The sequence below is a fragment of the Schistocerca americana genome, chromosome 11, assembly GCF_021461395.2.
Source record: "Schistocerca americana isolate TAMUIC-IGC-003095 chromosome 11, iqSchAmer2.1, whole genome shotgun sequence".
NCBI classification, from domain to species: Eukaryota; Metazoa; Arthropoda; class Insecta; order Orthoptera; family Acrididae; genus Schistocerca; species Schistocerca americana.
Window position 1 is genome coordinate 178,205,071 of NC_060129.1, and position 16,541 is coordinate 178,221,611.

At 43.5% G+C, this 16,541-nt stretch overlaps 1 protein-coding gene across 1 annotated transcript in view; it reads right to left on the reverse strand.

Annotated features, from left to right (window-relative positions):
- The window catches only part of LOC124553495 (coagulation factor IX-like), a 114,159-nt gene that overhangs the window by 48,686 nt on the left and 48,932 nt on the right, over window positions 1–16,541 (reverse strand). The window contains exon 3 of the mRNA XM_047127349.1: window positions 10,201–10,396. Coding sequence (XP_046983305.1) covers window positions 10,201–10,396 — 196 coding nt within the window. The remainder of the gene's footprint in view (window positions 1–10,200; window positions 10,397–16,541) is intronic.

Here is a 16,541-nt window from a genome sequence, read left to right on the forward strand (position 1 = left end):
AGAAAATCGGCTCTGCCTTTTCAAAGGACCCATCCCGGCATTAGCCGAAGGCAGTTTAGGAAAGTCACAGAAAACCTAAATTTGATTTGGACGGATGGAGAGGGTTTTAAGGGCGCACGACGGCAAGATCTTCAGCGCCCGCTCAGTAACAGATTGAGATGAGTGTCAAGAAAAGACTCAGAACAATAAGGTAAAACAGAACGTAAGACACAGGAAACTAGCTCGGAAAAATATGTGCCTACCCACACCGAAGCGTGGGACGAAGCATGCCGCCAGCAGTAAAACGTGGACAACACGGGAAGAAAGTGGTAGAGGGAGCTAAAACAATATAGCAGATGGCAGTGGCTGGCTGACCACAAGGAAAAAGGGAGGAGCCAGTCACTTTGCAATACACTAAAACCTCCAGCCTAAAAGTTTAGGCCAGAGTCCAGACACATTACAAAACTTTAAAACCCTAGACACACACGTCTCAACATTAGCTAAAACACAGGGCAGATCCCCATCAACTTGTGCTTCTGCCCTCGCATCACGGTATAAAATGGAGTCTGTTAAAATGTGTCGGACAGAGATGTTCACACCACAAGCATCACAAATCAGGGGATCCTCCCGCCGTAATAGAAAGCTGTGTGTGAGAGGACAGTGCCCGATCCGAAGACGCATGAGGGTCACTTCTTCCCGCCTGAGCACCCGGCAGGAGGTACGCCACGGCCGAGTTGTTGACTTCACCGACCGCAGTTTATTGGCCGTCACTGCCAGCCATTCTTTCTCTCACAACTCCGTGCGCTTCTTGTGGAATGCAGAAATGACAGACTGCAAGGGAATAGGACACTGGACCACATCCTGCTCTCTGCAGGACTCCTCGGCAGCTCGATCGGCCTGTTCATTGCCTCATATTCCTACACGACCAGGCACCCAGCAGAAGGACACTTCCTTACCCTCCCGTTGGAGCAAGTACAGCTGGTCATACTGGGTGGTCAAAAAGTCAGTATAAATTTGAAAACTGAATAAATCACGGAATAATGTAGACAGAGAGGTACAAATTGACACACATGCTTGGAATGACATGGGGTTTTATTAGAACCAAAAAAATACAAAGGTTCAAAAATGTCCGACAGATTGCACTTCATCTGATCAGAATAGCAATAATTAGCATAACAAAGTAATACAAAGCAAAGATGATGATGTTTACAGGAAATGCTCAATATGTACACCATCATTCCTCAACAATAGCTGTAGTCGAGGAATAATGTTGTGAACAGCACTGTAAAGCATGTCCGGAGTTACGGAGAGGCATTGGCGTCGGATGTTGTCTTTCAGCATCCCTAGAGATGTCAGTCGATCACGATACACTTGCGACTCTTCAGGTAACCCCAAAGCCAATAACCGCACGGACTGAGGTCTGGGGACCTGGGAGGCCAAGCGTGATGAAAGCTGAGCACACGAGCATCAGCAAACGAAGTGCGCAAGAGATCTTTCTCGTGTCTAGCAATATCGGGTGGAGCGCCATCCTGCATAAACATCGTACGTTCCAGCAGGTATTTATCAGCCAGGGTGGGGATGATGCGATTCTCTAACATATCGGTGAACCTCTCGCCCGTCACGGTAGCAGTTACTTACGTTTTGCTGTCCAGCGCCTCTGTCGAGCATTTAGTGAACTTTGTGGTTTTTTTTTGTTCTAATAAAACCCCATGTCATTCCAGGGATGTGTGTCAAGTTTTACCTCTCCGTGGTTTATTAAGTTTTCAAATTTATACAGACTTTTTGATCACCCGATATATCAGCTGGACCATCTCCTCAGTCGGGTACAGATTCTGCAATGATTGTAAGGCACTAAGAGAATCGGAGCAGAGGAGAAATCTATTGCCCTGAACACGATTCATCCGCTCCAGTGCCTTCAGGATCACGTGGAGCTCTGCTGCGAAAACGGTATATTCATCAAGAGGCGAATCCAGGTAACACGATCAGGGAACACTACGGAACAGCCAAGGAAATTCTCCTGTTTGGAGCCATCAGTGTAAACGACGGTAAAACCGTGATGCACACCTAAAATGTTAAAAAACTAAGATTGGAATGTAAAATCTGGCGTACTATCTTTCTTTAAATTAATCAAATCTAAAATAATTCTGGGTCTCCAGAGGAGCCAAGGTGGAAATCTGCTCCAACCGCGACAGAAAACATGAAGACCAGCCATATCCATCGCAGAAAGGCAATCATGTGCACGAATCCCATAGGGCCACGTCGTTCATTTCCGGTTATGAAATAGCCATGCCAGAGGAAGCTGAGCAACGGTATAGTATGCAGGTGTGTACGGTGTGGACAAAGTTTTATACACCTAGCGCACCGTAAGTAGCCGTCGCCGCATATGAAGTGGCAGTTCACCAGCCTCTGCACAGAGGCTCGGTATGGGGCTAGTTCTGAATGCCCCAGTGGCCAACCGAAGCCTTTCACGGTGCATAACATCCAACATCTTTAAGTAAGAAGGCCTCGCAGACCCATACACCGTGCACCTATAATCGAGCCGAGGTCGCACAAACGCCCTCTAAAACTGGAGCAGACAAGTCCTGTCGGCTCCCCGTGTACTGCGGCTAAGACACTTTAAAATACTTAAAGCCTTAAGTGACCATCATTTCAGGTCTCTAAGATGAGGTAACCACGTAAGCTTCGAATAAAGAATGAGCCCCAGAAATCTCACCATGTCTTTAAAAGCGAGGACAGTGTCCCTCATCATCAACTCAGGAAATGTTAAAATCGAATGAGAACGGTGAAGAAGAACACACACGGACTTCTCGGTGGAAAACTTAAAACCACTCTTCTGTGCCCAGTCATCTAAACGTCTAAGAGTATGTTGCAACTGACGCATTGTCGTCGCAAGGCTTGAAGAAGAGCAAAACAAAGAGAAATCATCCACAAACAAGGAACACTGGACAGGACTTTTCACTATGGAGGTAATGCTATTAATAGTGATGGCAAAGACAGTCACACTTCAAATGCTACCCTGAGGGACACCTTCTCCTGCTCAAAGCGGTCAGACATGATGTCACCAATTCGGTATCTAAAATATCGTGGCGAGAGGAAAGACTGAATAAAAAGAGGAAGACAACCACGAAAACCCCATTCGTGAAGCTGCTCCAGGATGAGATGCCTCCAAGTGGTATCGTGGGCCTTCTCGATGTCAAAAAATACACCTAGAAGGTGATGACGGTGTAGGAAAGCTTGTTGTATAGCCGCCTCCAGGAGGGAAAGATTATCGAAGGTGGAGCGAGATCTCATGAACCCACACTGAAAGCGACTAAGGAGTTGCCGGGATTCTAACATCCAGACAAGGTGGCGGTTGACCATCCGCTCCAAAATCTTTCCCACGCAACTAGTGAGGGCAACACTACGGTAGCTACTTGGGCTCGTCAGGTCTTTAACAGGTTTTAAAAAAGAAATTAAAACTGCCTCACGCCACGAGTCAGGAAAGTGACCTGATGTCCAAATGGCATTAAAAAGTGTGAGGAGGATTTCTGTGTTGGGCCTTGTTAAGTGTCCTAGCACACTGTAATGGATACTGTTGTGACCACAGGATGTGTCAAGAGCTACAGACAATGCAGAATCCATCTCCCACATAGAAAATGGGCAGTTGTAAACATCATGAGAGGTGGGCTGGAAGTCCAGACTACACCTCTCAACAACCGCTCTATGGTGCTGGAAACCCGGATCCTGACTGGCTGTTGCAGTAATCGTGGCAAAATACGCTGCCACAGTCTGGGCAATGTCTCGCGGATCCGTGTGGAGAGTACCGTTAGCCATTACAGAAGCCGTGGGGCACCTCACTCCTCTCCCAGAAATTCTCCTGATGGTCTCCCACACAATCGAACTTTTGGTGGAATGATTGATGGTGTTCAGGAACTGTTGCCACGACCTCTTCTTGCTCTCTCGAATAATGCGGCGACATTTCGCACTCGCCACCCTAAAGGCTGCAAGATTCTCAGCAGTCGGCCAACACTGGAACCGACTCAGAGTCGCACGCCTGGTCCTGATTGCAGAATGGCATTCGGCACTCCACCAAGGGACAGGCTGCCTCTTCCAGTGGCCTGTGGAATGGATGTTTCAGCGGCGCGGTGGACCATTTTGGTAATATGATCCACCCGTGCCTCAACATTCGCACAGTGTTCAAACTGGGCCAACTGGCTATAAAGTGTCCAGTCGGCCCCACTGAGCACCCACCTTGGTGGTCTCCTTTCGGGGCCCACGCCATCTAGCAGGTGAATCCAGATTGGGAAGTGATCACTGCCGTGCAAGTCGGCAACCACTTCCCATTGAGCACTGGCGGCAAGGGCTGGAGAGCGAGGTGAGAGATCAATGGCTGGATGCGGGTTTGAACTATTGTCCTCCCGAGAGCGAATCCAGTACACTAACCACTGTGCTACCCTACTTGCTGCGCTGGATTGAGGGCTTTTTTTCATCTTGGATGGAGAGTCATCACCAGATGTAGAAGTAACTTCGAGTAAGCCCCAGGAAAGCGTGTTGGGACCTTTGCAGTTATTGTTGTATATTAATAACCTTCCTGACAATATTAACAATAACCCTCAACTTTTTGCACATGATGCAGTTATCTATAATAAAGTACTGTCTGAAAGAAGCTTCGTAAATATTCAGTCAGATCTTGATAAGGTTTCAAAGTGGTGCAGAGATTGGAAACTTGATTTAAATGTTCAAAAATGTAAAATTGTGCACTTGCAACGACAAAACGTAGCACCCTATGACTATAACACCGATGAGTCACATCTGGAACTGGCCCACTCGTACAAATACCTGGGTGCAACACTTTGTAGGGATACAAAATGGAATGATCTTACTGACTCAGTCATGGGTAAAGCAGGTGGTGGACTTTGTTTTATTGGTAGAATACTGGGGAAGTGCAATCAGTCTACAACAGAGATTGCTTACAAGTCACTTATGAGACCAGTTCTAGACTATTGCTCAAGTGTGTGGGACCTGTAACATATATGGCTGACAGGGGATATTGAACATATACAGAGAAAGACATTGTAATTCTGTCAGAGGCAGCAAAGGACTTGGAAGAGCAGTTGAACGGAATGGACAGTGTCTTGAAAGGAGGATATAAGATGAACATCAACAAAAGCAAAACGAGGATAATGGAATGTAGTCGAATTAAGTGGGTGATGCTGAGGGAATTAGATTAGGAAATAAGACGCTTAAAGTAGTAAAGGAGTTTTGCTATTTGGGAAGCAAAATAACTGATGACGGTCGAAGTAGAGAGGATATAAAATGTTGACTGGCAATGGCAAGGAAAGCTTTTCTGAAGAGAAACTTGTTAGCATGGAGTATAGATTTAAGTGTAAGGAAGTCGTTTCTGAAAGTATTTGTATGGAGTGTAGCCATGTATGGAAGTGAAATATGGACACTAAATAGTTTAGACAAGTAAACAGAAGCTTTCGAAATGTGGTGCTACAGAAGAATGCTGAAGATTAGATAGGTAGATCACATAACTAATCAGGAGGTATTGAACAGAATTGGGGAGAAGAGGAGTTTGTGGCACAACTTGACTAGAAGAAGGGATCGGTTGGTAGGACATGTTCTGATGCATCAAGGGATCACCAATTTAGAAATGGAGGGCAGCGTGGAGGGTAAAAATCATAGAGGGAGACCGAGAGATGAATACACTAAGCAGATTCAGAAGGATGTAGGCTGCAGTAGGTACTGGGAGATGAAGAAGCTTGCACAGGATAGAGTAGCACGGAGAGCTGCATCAAACCAGTCTCAGGACTGAAGACCACAACAACAACAACGGCAGAGAAAGGCAGCGTGAGTGGTTACAGGTTTGTTTAATCTGTGGGAGGGTGTCACACAGATACTGATCTGGAAGACAGATGTAAACTATCCCTAGGAAGTCTATTAACAAAGCTTCAAGAAACGGCTTTAAATGAGGAATATATTACAACCCCTTATGTATCGCTCACGTAGGGATTGCGAGGGAAAGATTAGAATACTTATAGCACGCACAGAGGCATTCAAACAATCATTATTCCTGCACTTCATGTGTGAATGAAACAGGAAGAACCCTAATAACTGGTACAATGGGATGTACTTTCTGCCCTTCACAGTGATTTTGCAGAGTATGGCTGTAGATGTACCTGTAAGTGAGAAAAAGTTTAAGAAAGTTTTTATGCTTAAAGTTTGTTGGAAGACAGTAAGTGCTCTCATTATGAAAGAACGGACGAATATCGTATGGGTAATTTGCACCGAATTTTAAGCATAAGCAAGTTTTTCACTCAAATGTCTATGATGTCATATATTCTGAACTGGGTGTCATAGAATGATATAATTGTGTAGGTATATTCAGTGGTGAACGTGGATACTATCTGCAAACTGTGCTGTGAATAGAAGTGGTAGTAAAGAAGTAATAAATTAAAACATCATGCCTGATGCTGAAATTTGACTGCGTGGGCAGCAAAAATGAAGTAAATGACAATCCTTTTCCTTCCATCATTTTGTGCTGGATGACAGCAATAAAAATTTATTAAAGGTTTGAAATTACATGGAACATTTGTTTGAAGTCACTAAGTGCTCCCATTCTCAAACACTGGCCAAATAAAACCCAGGTTTTTGCTCAGCGTTAGTTACACTGCCCCTTGGTGGGTTCAGGAGGGTAATACGGAACACCGTGCTGGATCCCAACGGCCTCGTATCACTAGCAGTCGAGATAACAGGCATCTTATTCGCACGGCTGTAACGGATCGTGCAGAGTCAACAGATGGGGACATTTGCAACACAACAACCATCTGCACGAACAGTTCGACGACGTTTGCAGCAGCACGGACTATCAGCTCGGAGACCACAGCTGCAGTTACCCTTGCCGCTGCATCACAGACAGGAGCACCTGTGATGGTGTACTCGACAACGAACCTGGGTGCTCGAATGGCAAAACATCATTTTTTGGATGAATCCAGGTTCTGTTTACAGCATCATGATGGTTGCATCTGTGTTTGGCGACAACACGGTGAATGCAAATTGGAAGCGTGTATTCGTCATCACCATACTGGCGTGATGGTATGGGGTGCCATTGGTTACACGTCTCGGTCACCTCTTGTTCGCACTGACGGCACTTTGGACAGTGGACGTTACGACCCGTGGCTCTACCCTTCATTTGATCCCTGTGAAACCCTACATTTCAGCAGGATAATGCACGACCGCATGTTGCAGGTCCTGTACGGGCCTTTCTGGATACAGAAAATGTTCAACTGCTGCACTGGCCAGCACATTCTCCAGATCTCTCACCAATTGAAAACGTCTGGTCAATGGTGGCCGAGCAAGTGGCTCGTCACAATACGCCAGTCACTACTCTTGATGAACTGTGGTATTGTGTTGAAGCTGCATGGGCAGGGGGCAGAGGTGGTTGTTCTGGGGACTGATTTCTCAGGATCTATGCAACCAAACTGCGTGAAAATGTAATCGCATGTCAGTTCTAGTATAACATATTTGTCCAATGAATACCCGTTTATCATGTGTATTTCTTCTTGGTGTAGCAATTTTAATGGCCAGTGTATTTGTCTTAAAAGGGTCAAACCTTCCAAATAAGATAACTCTTAATGAGTAATTATGACTGAATTTAAAATTTTTAAATTCAGTCAATAATCATGCGTAATATTTATAATCAAATTTTTATTTCCCCTGGAGGCCGTTACATAGGCAATCTGCAGTCATTACAGAGTTCCCAGAAAGTTGTTTAGTAATATGGATTTTTGTAAACATAGGTGTGAAATGGTCTTGAAACTGGAGTTCACTTCTGAAATGGATTAGCACTGAGACTGGCCATCACTAAGAACAGTTACTACGAGCTTAAGCAATTGCTAAAAAGTGTAGGTAGTGTATGTTAATAAAGAAATAATGGCTTCCAGTAGTTAGTACCTCGTGCCAAACTACTGAGTTTAGGATCACCTACTATCTGTGCAAGATGCACCCTAAGGGACACTCAATACATAAGCTAACAACTACAGTGAAATGAGGTCACATCATCAAACTTTTCAGTAGCAACCCTGACAAGTTTTTCATGCAAAATATGTAAAAATATATAAGCACCTTATTTTAGATAACTTAGGTGTCCTAGCTAGGACATGGATGGATTACAAATATGTTTCTTCACTTCAAAAATACCCAACAGTAAATAATATTATGAATTAACTTGCACTGTTATCATAGTTATGAAGTATTGAAATAACACTGTGTTACTCTTTTGCAGAATACAATTGTCATTTCCTGAATAAAAAACTTTTGTTAGTAAGTATGGTAATAAAAGCAAAATGAAATAATAAAATCTTAAATCTTCACAAGATAAGAAGGCAAGCTTCTTAGGCAATCCTCAAAGCAATCTCCAATTAGTCAACATAATTTTATCGAAAGGAAAGTTCTCTTGAAAAATCTAAAAAATTATGAGACAGTACTCCTGGTCAATACTTACCTTCATGAGAAATGTCAGGATTGCTAGTAGACACATCTACATACACTATCCTAGCTTTTAAAACTAGTAGCTTCTCCTTGGGGGAAGCGACAGAGAGATTCGTTTGTATTGCTATCTGGTGTCCAGCTGGGTGCAGTCGTTCACAAAACATGACATTCTGACGATGTACCATCTTCTTGATACTGTCACCCCCACTCCACCTGACACGGCATGTATGAAAGAGATGTACTTTAGCAAGGACGGTCATTCTACGGGTATGAGCTGAAGATGACAGCAAGCTAAGCTATCGAAATATTGTATTTCGTAAATGACCACACCTAGCTGAGCACCCAAGAGAAAACAATGAGTTGACTTGCTGGGAAAGATTAAGATCACACGAAGAGGGATATGCCAGGGAGTGTTAAAAAGGAAGTGGAGGCAACTCACAGCCTACAATACGAGAGATGCAGCTGTAGTGGGGACGAGGGGAGATCATTTCTGCCTGGAATTTTAAGGATGGATTGGCAGAAGAACGGGTTGCAGCCAGAGATTGGAGAGCTCTAATGTGAGGACTTCAGGAGCAACACTGAACGTTACATAGGGCTGGCAGAATAGTATGTGGGACTGTTGTTTGATTATGATAGAGCATGTTTGCAGAAATAACGTAGATATTGATGTACAGGTTAGCAAACTGTGGTAAGATTGGTGGAAAAATGACTGACTCTCTGAGAGAGAGAGAGAGAGAGAGAGAGAGAGAGAGAGAGAGAGAGAGAGAGAGAGAGAGAGGCCATTGGTGGTGGTGGTGGTGTGTGTGTGTGTGTGTGTGTGTGTGTGTGTGTGTGTGTGTGGGAGGGGGGGGGGCAGGGCAGAAGCACGGTAGAGCAAGCTGAAGGGATCCTACAAAGGTACAGAGAATGCTTAAATGATGTAAATAAAATCATGTGAAAGTCATTAAATATATTGCGAAGTTTGCTCAAAAGAAAATAAGATGGCAAGAAAATTAGTGAAAACATACATAAAGAAAATCAGTAGTGAGATAAGAAAACAGAACACGAACAATTGCCAAACAGGGAAGAAAGATCGCAAAACAAAAATAAAATATTACTGGAAAAAAAGTGTCACCATCTAATTTAAAAGGTCATTAAAATAATAAAAGGAAAGATGTTACCAAACAAAGACAGAGGACATTGCCAATTAAAGAGAGTAATCTTCCGTCATCGTCGCTACAGGCGGGTCCCCCTCATCTTGGGCTCTGGGTGACCTGGTTTCTTTTTTAACCTTCCCAACCTAGTTTCAAAAACTAGGTTTGTGTACTAACTTTTGTGTTTGTCTATCAGCAGTACTGAGTCGGACATAGTGGTTTACTGGTAAAGCACGTGTGACTGGGAAACCAGATATCATGGCATCAAATCCCGGCCAGACCACAGAAATTTTCTGTCTGCCTTTAATGTAACCTTCACCTCTCAAAGGTATGAGAAGTCTCCAAGAACAATACATTGTACTGTAGGTCCCCTTTCCTCAGGTGGTTAACAGGGGTAGATTAGGGGAACACAGGTTGCCTAAGTGACATGCAATTGAGCCACAATGCTTTATTATTATTTTTGTTATTATTAAGTACTAGCAGTTTTCCCGAAGTACTGGCCAGAAATTCTGCCTCGTAATTTTACAGTCAGTGTTATTTACATTATAATCTACAGTAAGATCCATGCACAGAAACTGTGAGTTTTAAGAAGATGAATAAATGAATGCAAACATACCTTTCCTGTTCAATGATGCCTATCGGTTGAACACTTCGTGACCAAGTCCACTTCGGATCAATTTTCACCAACATAAAATTGTAGATTAAGGGATTATTCTCATCATACAAGTGATACTCCACTATAGACCGCTTTTGCGTTGGAGGTTCAAAATCTACAGGCGTCGTGTACTCGACATTACCAGCATATGCCACTCCTGTCAGGTCAAAAGTCAATTTAAGCTCTGTGTCAGTAATACATCTGTATTAATTGAACATAGTGTTGTACTGGTTCTAATTTAAAACTTAACACATTTCAGATGAAATGTTCAAAATTCCATGAAGTTAAAATAGATAATAAAGTCGTGGAAGAAGTTGATGTAATCAAATTCCATGGATTAAATTTAACATAGACAATAATTTAAGCTGGAACACAGTTATATCGCTAACAAATAAACTGAACGGTTATGCATTTGCAATGCAAATACTGGGAAACGCTAATTACATCAACACATGAAAAGTAGACATAAGTGATTCTGCATTTGTCAGTATATGGATGTGGGGAATTTAAAATGGCATACCACAAATACTGAAGTTCCAGAGAAAACTGTTCTATACATGGTTTTCTTGTCAGAGAATGACTGATTTATTTGTTAACACCTATTTTTATTTGCACAATTACAAAGAACTTCAGAACATTTACTGGAATCAGCGTACACTGGCCATCATAATACCCGTAACATGAATGTAGTAAAAAATAAACAGTGACAGTGTCAACTTTTGGTACTTTCCTTTTATGATTAATGTGACTGCCTGAATGGTGTTCCACCCAGAAGTTTGCACTGCTTGTGGGGTACGGTTTACTTATTACTTTTGTTATTTTTGTTGTAATGTTTACAAATGTCTCAGTTAGCATGCAACCATCCCATAAGCATGTGATATATTCTGCCTAACAAACAACAAGGCATAGGCAGAAATAGTGAAACAATATCCCTAACCAGAAAATCCACGCTTGTACTAAAAATAGTAGATCAGGATGTGGATAATTGTGTACGATTGTAATTGGAAAGTTTATTTGTAATCTTTAGCTGAGACTGTTGTAGTAAAACATTCAGTTCTTACTCAGAATAACTCAATACAAAGCTATCAAAATGCCCATCAGCTGAATGGAGACTGGTAAAAGCTCATAAAATGTTTGCTCAACGACCATACCTGAAATACAAAATTGTTAAGGCTTTCGTGGCTACTTGTTTACAAACTGCCTATTGGCTTCTGTCTCGGGTTCTTCGGCCGACGTTCGTCTAATGATTTTACTGACGTTCACCACTGGCAATGGAGGGCGAAGCTTTGACAATGCCAGCCACTCATGCTGGCGAAACGTCAGTAAAATCATTAGATGAACGTCAGCCGAAGAACCCGAGACAGAAGCCAATAGGCAGTTTGTCATACCTGAAATGCTGTTACACAGTTTTTATAGCAAGGAATATAATTCATATGAAAATGGTTTGAGTGCCACACATAAATACACCTATCAAAATTATTTAATATCAAGACTCTATGTGACTGTAGAAAAATAAATCGAAAGTCCAATGAGCTCACGAAAGTTTAAATTTACTGCCATAGTTTGCATGACAAATTACTGAATGTCCATAATATGGTGCAATTTTCCAAAAATAATCTGAAATAAAATGTATTCCGTTCATTCAGTCTTTGTGGCAGATATGGCAACTGGTGTAAGATTTGAGATAAAAGTTCAATCTTTGTTGCAGAGTTTTTCGTTTTCAAGTTTCAGTGAAGCATTTCACCTGTGGTAGGCATTTTTAGATTATCTGCAATACAAAAATTACAGAAGTAGGGATAAGGAAATATCTATGGGGAAAGGTTTTATGCAATTTGCAGAAAGTGGTCATGGTGCACACCGTCCATAAAAATGAGTACACAATATGAATATATCGGCAAAATGCAATTAGTGTATCAAAAAGTTGAAAATCCCCAATGCTTATCAAGTAAGTTCCTGAAAAGAACTGGAGTGATAAAAGATTGCAGAGAAAAAAAATTAAGGTTTGATAAACTGGAATTAATTAGATTTGAAGAGAGAGGCTAAGTAGACTGCAAAAATAAATACTGAAAAATACTTTAATTACCTTACTTGTTACCATGCATGAAGGATGCCACACAAATTAGGAACAGATGCACAGTGAAGTTTCGTAGAATGGAGGCACAGTATGTATAAGTGGCCTGGTGACAAACATAGAATGCAGAAAGGTATGGTAATTGGGCCTTGAGTGCAAATAGGCAGTAGAACCAGACATATGGTGGTTGGCTAGTCTACAGATTATCCACTGCACAGGACCATGTTCATATACAGAACATGAAGTAACCTGGAAATGAAGTCTCATGCTTCTTGACAGAGCATGGGGGGATAATGCGGGAGACCCACACCGTCAAAATAGGCAAGGCCCTAGTAAAGGTGGTTTGCCGTTGCCTTCCTCTGAATGAAGTAACCTCATAAATCAAAATGTATCTTAATTCTAAAATGACAGCTCTAAAGGTTGTCATAAATACAAAACAACAAGAATTAAATTATGCCTTAAAAATAAGGGAGTTAAACAAATAACAAAAGATATACCAGCATCCTTTACAGCAACAAGACTGAACTTCTTTAACCCACTTACTAATGTTTTTCCTCATATTCAACACTACATTTACTATTTAAATTTATGAAAAATCAGCATATTTTGTCTTATGCACTCTTCTCAAAATTATCTATATACACGCCACGTGACCGACAGTGGCTCCCTCTGTACTGTCTATATAATCAGCGCTTCCTCAAGTTCTCTTCGCAGTTCGCCGCTTGACCTCCAAGGATGTCTCCCGCAGTCAGAGACGAAACGTCAGGAGAGAGTTTTATACTTCGACCACGGCCTATCAGCCCGGAAGTTTTAAGTGAAGACAATACTGGCCGTGAAACCTTACATTGTATTATCTATATACACTCTTTGTCTTTAAATATGTCTGCTTGCGTCTGTATATGTGTGGATGGATATGTGTGTGTGTGTGTGTGTGCGCGCGCGCGCGCGAGTGTATACCCGTCCTTTTTTCCACCCCAAGGTAAGTCTTTCCGCTCCCGGGATTGAAATGACTCCTTACCCTCTCCCTTAAAACCCACATCCTTTCGTCTTTCCCTCTCCTTCCCTCTTTCCTGATGAGGCAACAGTTTGTTGCGAAAGCTTGAATTTTGTGTGTGTGTTTGTGTTTGTGTTTGTTTGTGTGTCTATCGACCTGCCAGCGCTTTCGTTTGGTAAGTCACATCATCTTTGTTTTTAGATATATTTTTCCCACGTGGAATGTTTCCCTCTATTAATTTATACAAATATATTTTGATAGGAATGCTAACAAAACCTGAACACTATATCTTGTAACTCTCAAAATATTGAAAGAAATCAAGTTTGCTGTACACCACTAAATAGATCAATTTCTCACCTTTCTAATTGGATACAACATGTCATACCATTTGTTGATAGAAGCGCTGGCAAGTCGATAGACACACAAACAAACACAAACATACACACAAAATTCAAGCTTTCGCAACAAACTGTTGCCTCATCAGGAAAGAGGGAAGGAGAGGGGAAGACGAAAGGAAGTGGGTTTTAAGGGAGAGGGTAAGGAGTCATTCCAATCCCGGGAGCGGAAAGACTTACCTTAGGGGGGAAAAAGGACAGGTATACACTCGCACACACGCACATATCCATCCACACATACAGACACAAGCAGACATATTTAAAGACAAAGAGTTTGGGCAGAGATGTCAGTCGAGGCAGAAGTGTAGAGGCAAAGAAGTTGTTGAAAGACAGGTGAGGTATGAGTGGTGGCAACTTGAAATTAGCGGAGATTGAGGCCTGGCGGATGACGAGAAGAGAGGATATACTGAAGGGCAAGTTCCCATCTCCGGAGTTCGGATAGGTTGGTGTTGGTGGGAAGTATCCAGATAACCCGGACGGTGTAACACTGTGCCAAGAAGTGCTGGCTGTGCACCGAGGCAAGTTTAGCCACAGGGTGATCCTCATTACCAAAAAACACTGTCTGCCTGTGTCCATTCATGCGAATGGACAGTTTGTTGCTGGTCATTCCCACATAGAATGCATCACAGTGTAGGCAGATCAGTTTGTTAATCACGTGGGTGCTTTCACACGTGGCTCTGCCTTTGATCGTGTACACCTTCCGGGTTACAGGACTGGAGTAGGTGGTGGTGGGAGGGTGCATGGGACAGGTTTTGCATTGGGGGCGGTTACAAGGATAGGAGCCAGAGGGTAGGGAAGGTGGTTTGGGGATTTCATAGGGATGAACTAACAGGTTACGAAGGTTAGGTGGACGGCGGAAAGACACTCTTGGCGGAGTGGGGAGGATTTCATGTAGGATGGATCTCATTTCAGGGCAGGATTTGAGGAAGTCGTATCCCTGCTGGAGAGCCACATTCAGAGTCTGGTCCAGTCCCGGAAAGTATCCTGTCACAAGTGGGGCACTTTTGTGGTTCTTCTGTGGGGGATTCTGGGTTTGAGGGGACGAGGAAGTGGCTCTGGTTATTTGCTTCTGTACCAGGTCGGGAGGGTAGTTGCGGGATGCGAAAGCTGTTTTCAGGTTGTTGGTGTAATGATTCAGGGATTCCGGACTGGAGCAGATTCGTTTGCCACGAAGACCTAGGCTGTAGGGAAGGGACCGTTTGATGTGGAATGGGTGGCAGCTGTCATAATGGAGGTACTGTTGCTTGTTGGTGGGTTTGATGTGGACGGACGTGTGAAGTTGGCCATTGGACAGGTGGAGGTCAACGTCAAGGAAAGTGGCATGGGATTTGGAGTAGGACCAGATGAATCTGATGGAACCAAAGGAGTTGAGGTTGGAGAGGAAATTCTGGAGTTGTTCTTCACTGTGAGTCCAGATCATGAAGATGTCATCAATAAATCTGTACCAAACTTTGGGTTGGCAGACTTGGGTAACCAAGAAGGCTTCCTCTAAGCGACCCATGAATAGGTTGGCGTACGAGGGGGCCATCCTGGTACCCATGGCTGTTCCCTTTAATTGTTGGTATGTCTGGCCTTCAAAAGTGAAGAAGTTGTGGGTCAGGATGAAGCTGGCTAAGGTAATGAGGAAAGAGGTTTTAGGTAGGGTGGCAAGTGATCGGCGTGAAAGGAAATGCTCCATCGCAGCGAGGCCCTGGACGTGCGGAATATTTGTGTATAAGGACGTGGCATCAATGGTTACAAGGATGGTTTCCGGGGGTAACAGATTGGGTAAGGATTCCAGGCGTTCAAGGAAGTGGTTGGTGTCTTTGATGAAGGATGGGAGACTGCATGTAATGGGTTGAAGGTGTTGATCTACGTAGGCAGAGATACGTTCTGTGGGGGCTTGGTAACCAGCTACAATGGGGCGGCCGGGATGATTGGGTTTGTGGATTTTAGGAAGAAGGTAGAAGATAAGCGTGCGGGGTGTCGGTGGGATCAGGAGGTTGATGGAGTCAGGTGAAAGGTTTTGCAGGGGGCCTAAGGTTCTGAGGATTCCTTGAAGCTCCGCCTGGACATCGGGAATGGGGTTACCTTGGCAAACTTTGTATGTGGTGTTGTCTGAAAGCTGACGCAGTCCCTCAGCCACATACTCCCGACGATCAAGTACTACTGTCGTGGAACCCTTGTCCGCCGGAAGAATGACGATGGATCGGTCAGCCTTCAGATCACGGATAGCCTGGGCTTCAGCAGTGGTGATGTTGGGTGTAGGATAAGGTTTTTTAAGAAGGATTGAGATGCAAGGCTGGAAGTCAGAAATTCCTGGAAGGTTTGGAGAGGGTGATTTTGAGGAAGAGGAGGTGGGTCCCGCTGTGACGGAGGACGGAACTGTTCCAGGCAGGGTTCAATTTGGATGGTGTCTTGAGGAGTCGGACCAGTAGGAGTAGGATTAGGATCATTTTTCTTCGTGGCAAAGTGATACTTCCAGCAGAGAGTACGAGTGTAGGACAGTAAATCTTTGACGAGGGCTGTTTGGTTGAATCTGGGAGTGGGGCTGAAGGTGAGGCCTTTGGATAGGACAGAGGTTTCGGATTGGGAGAGAGGTTTGGAGGAAAGGTTAACTACTGAATTAGGGTGTTGTGGTTCCAGATTGTGTTGATTGGAATTTTGAGGTTTTGGAGGGAGTGGAGCTGGAAGTGGGAGATTGAGTAGATGGGAGAGACTGGGTTTGTGTGCAATGAGAGGAGGTTGAGGTTTGCTGGAAAGGTTGTGAAGGGTGAGTGAGTTGCCTTTCCGGAGGTGGGAAACCTGGAGATTGGATAGTTTTTTGAGGTGGAGGGTGGCATGCTGTTCTAATTTACGGTTG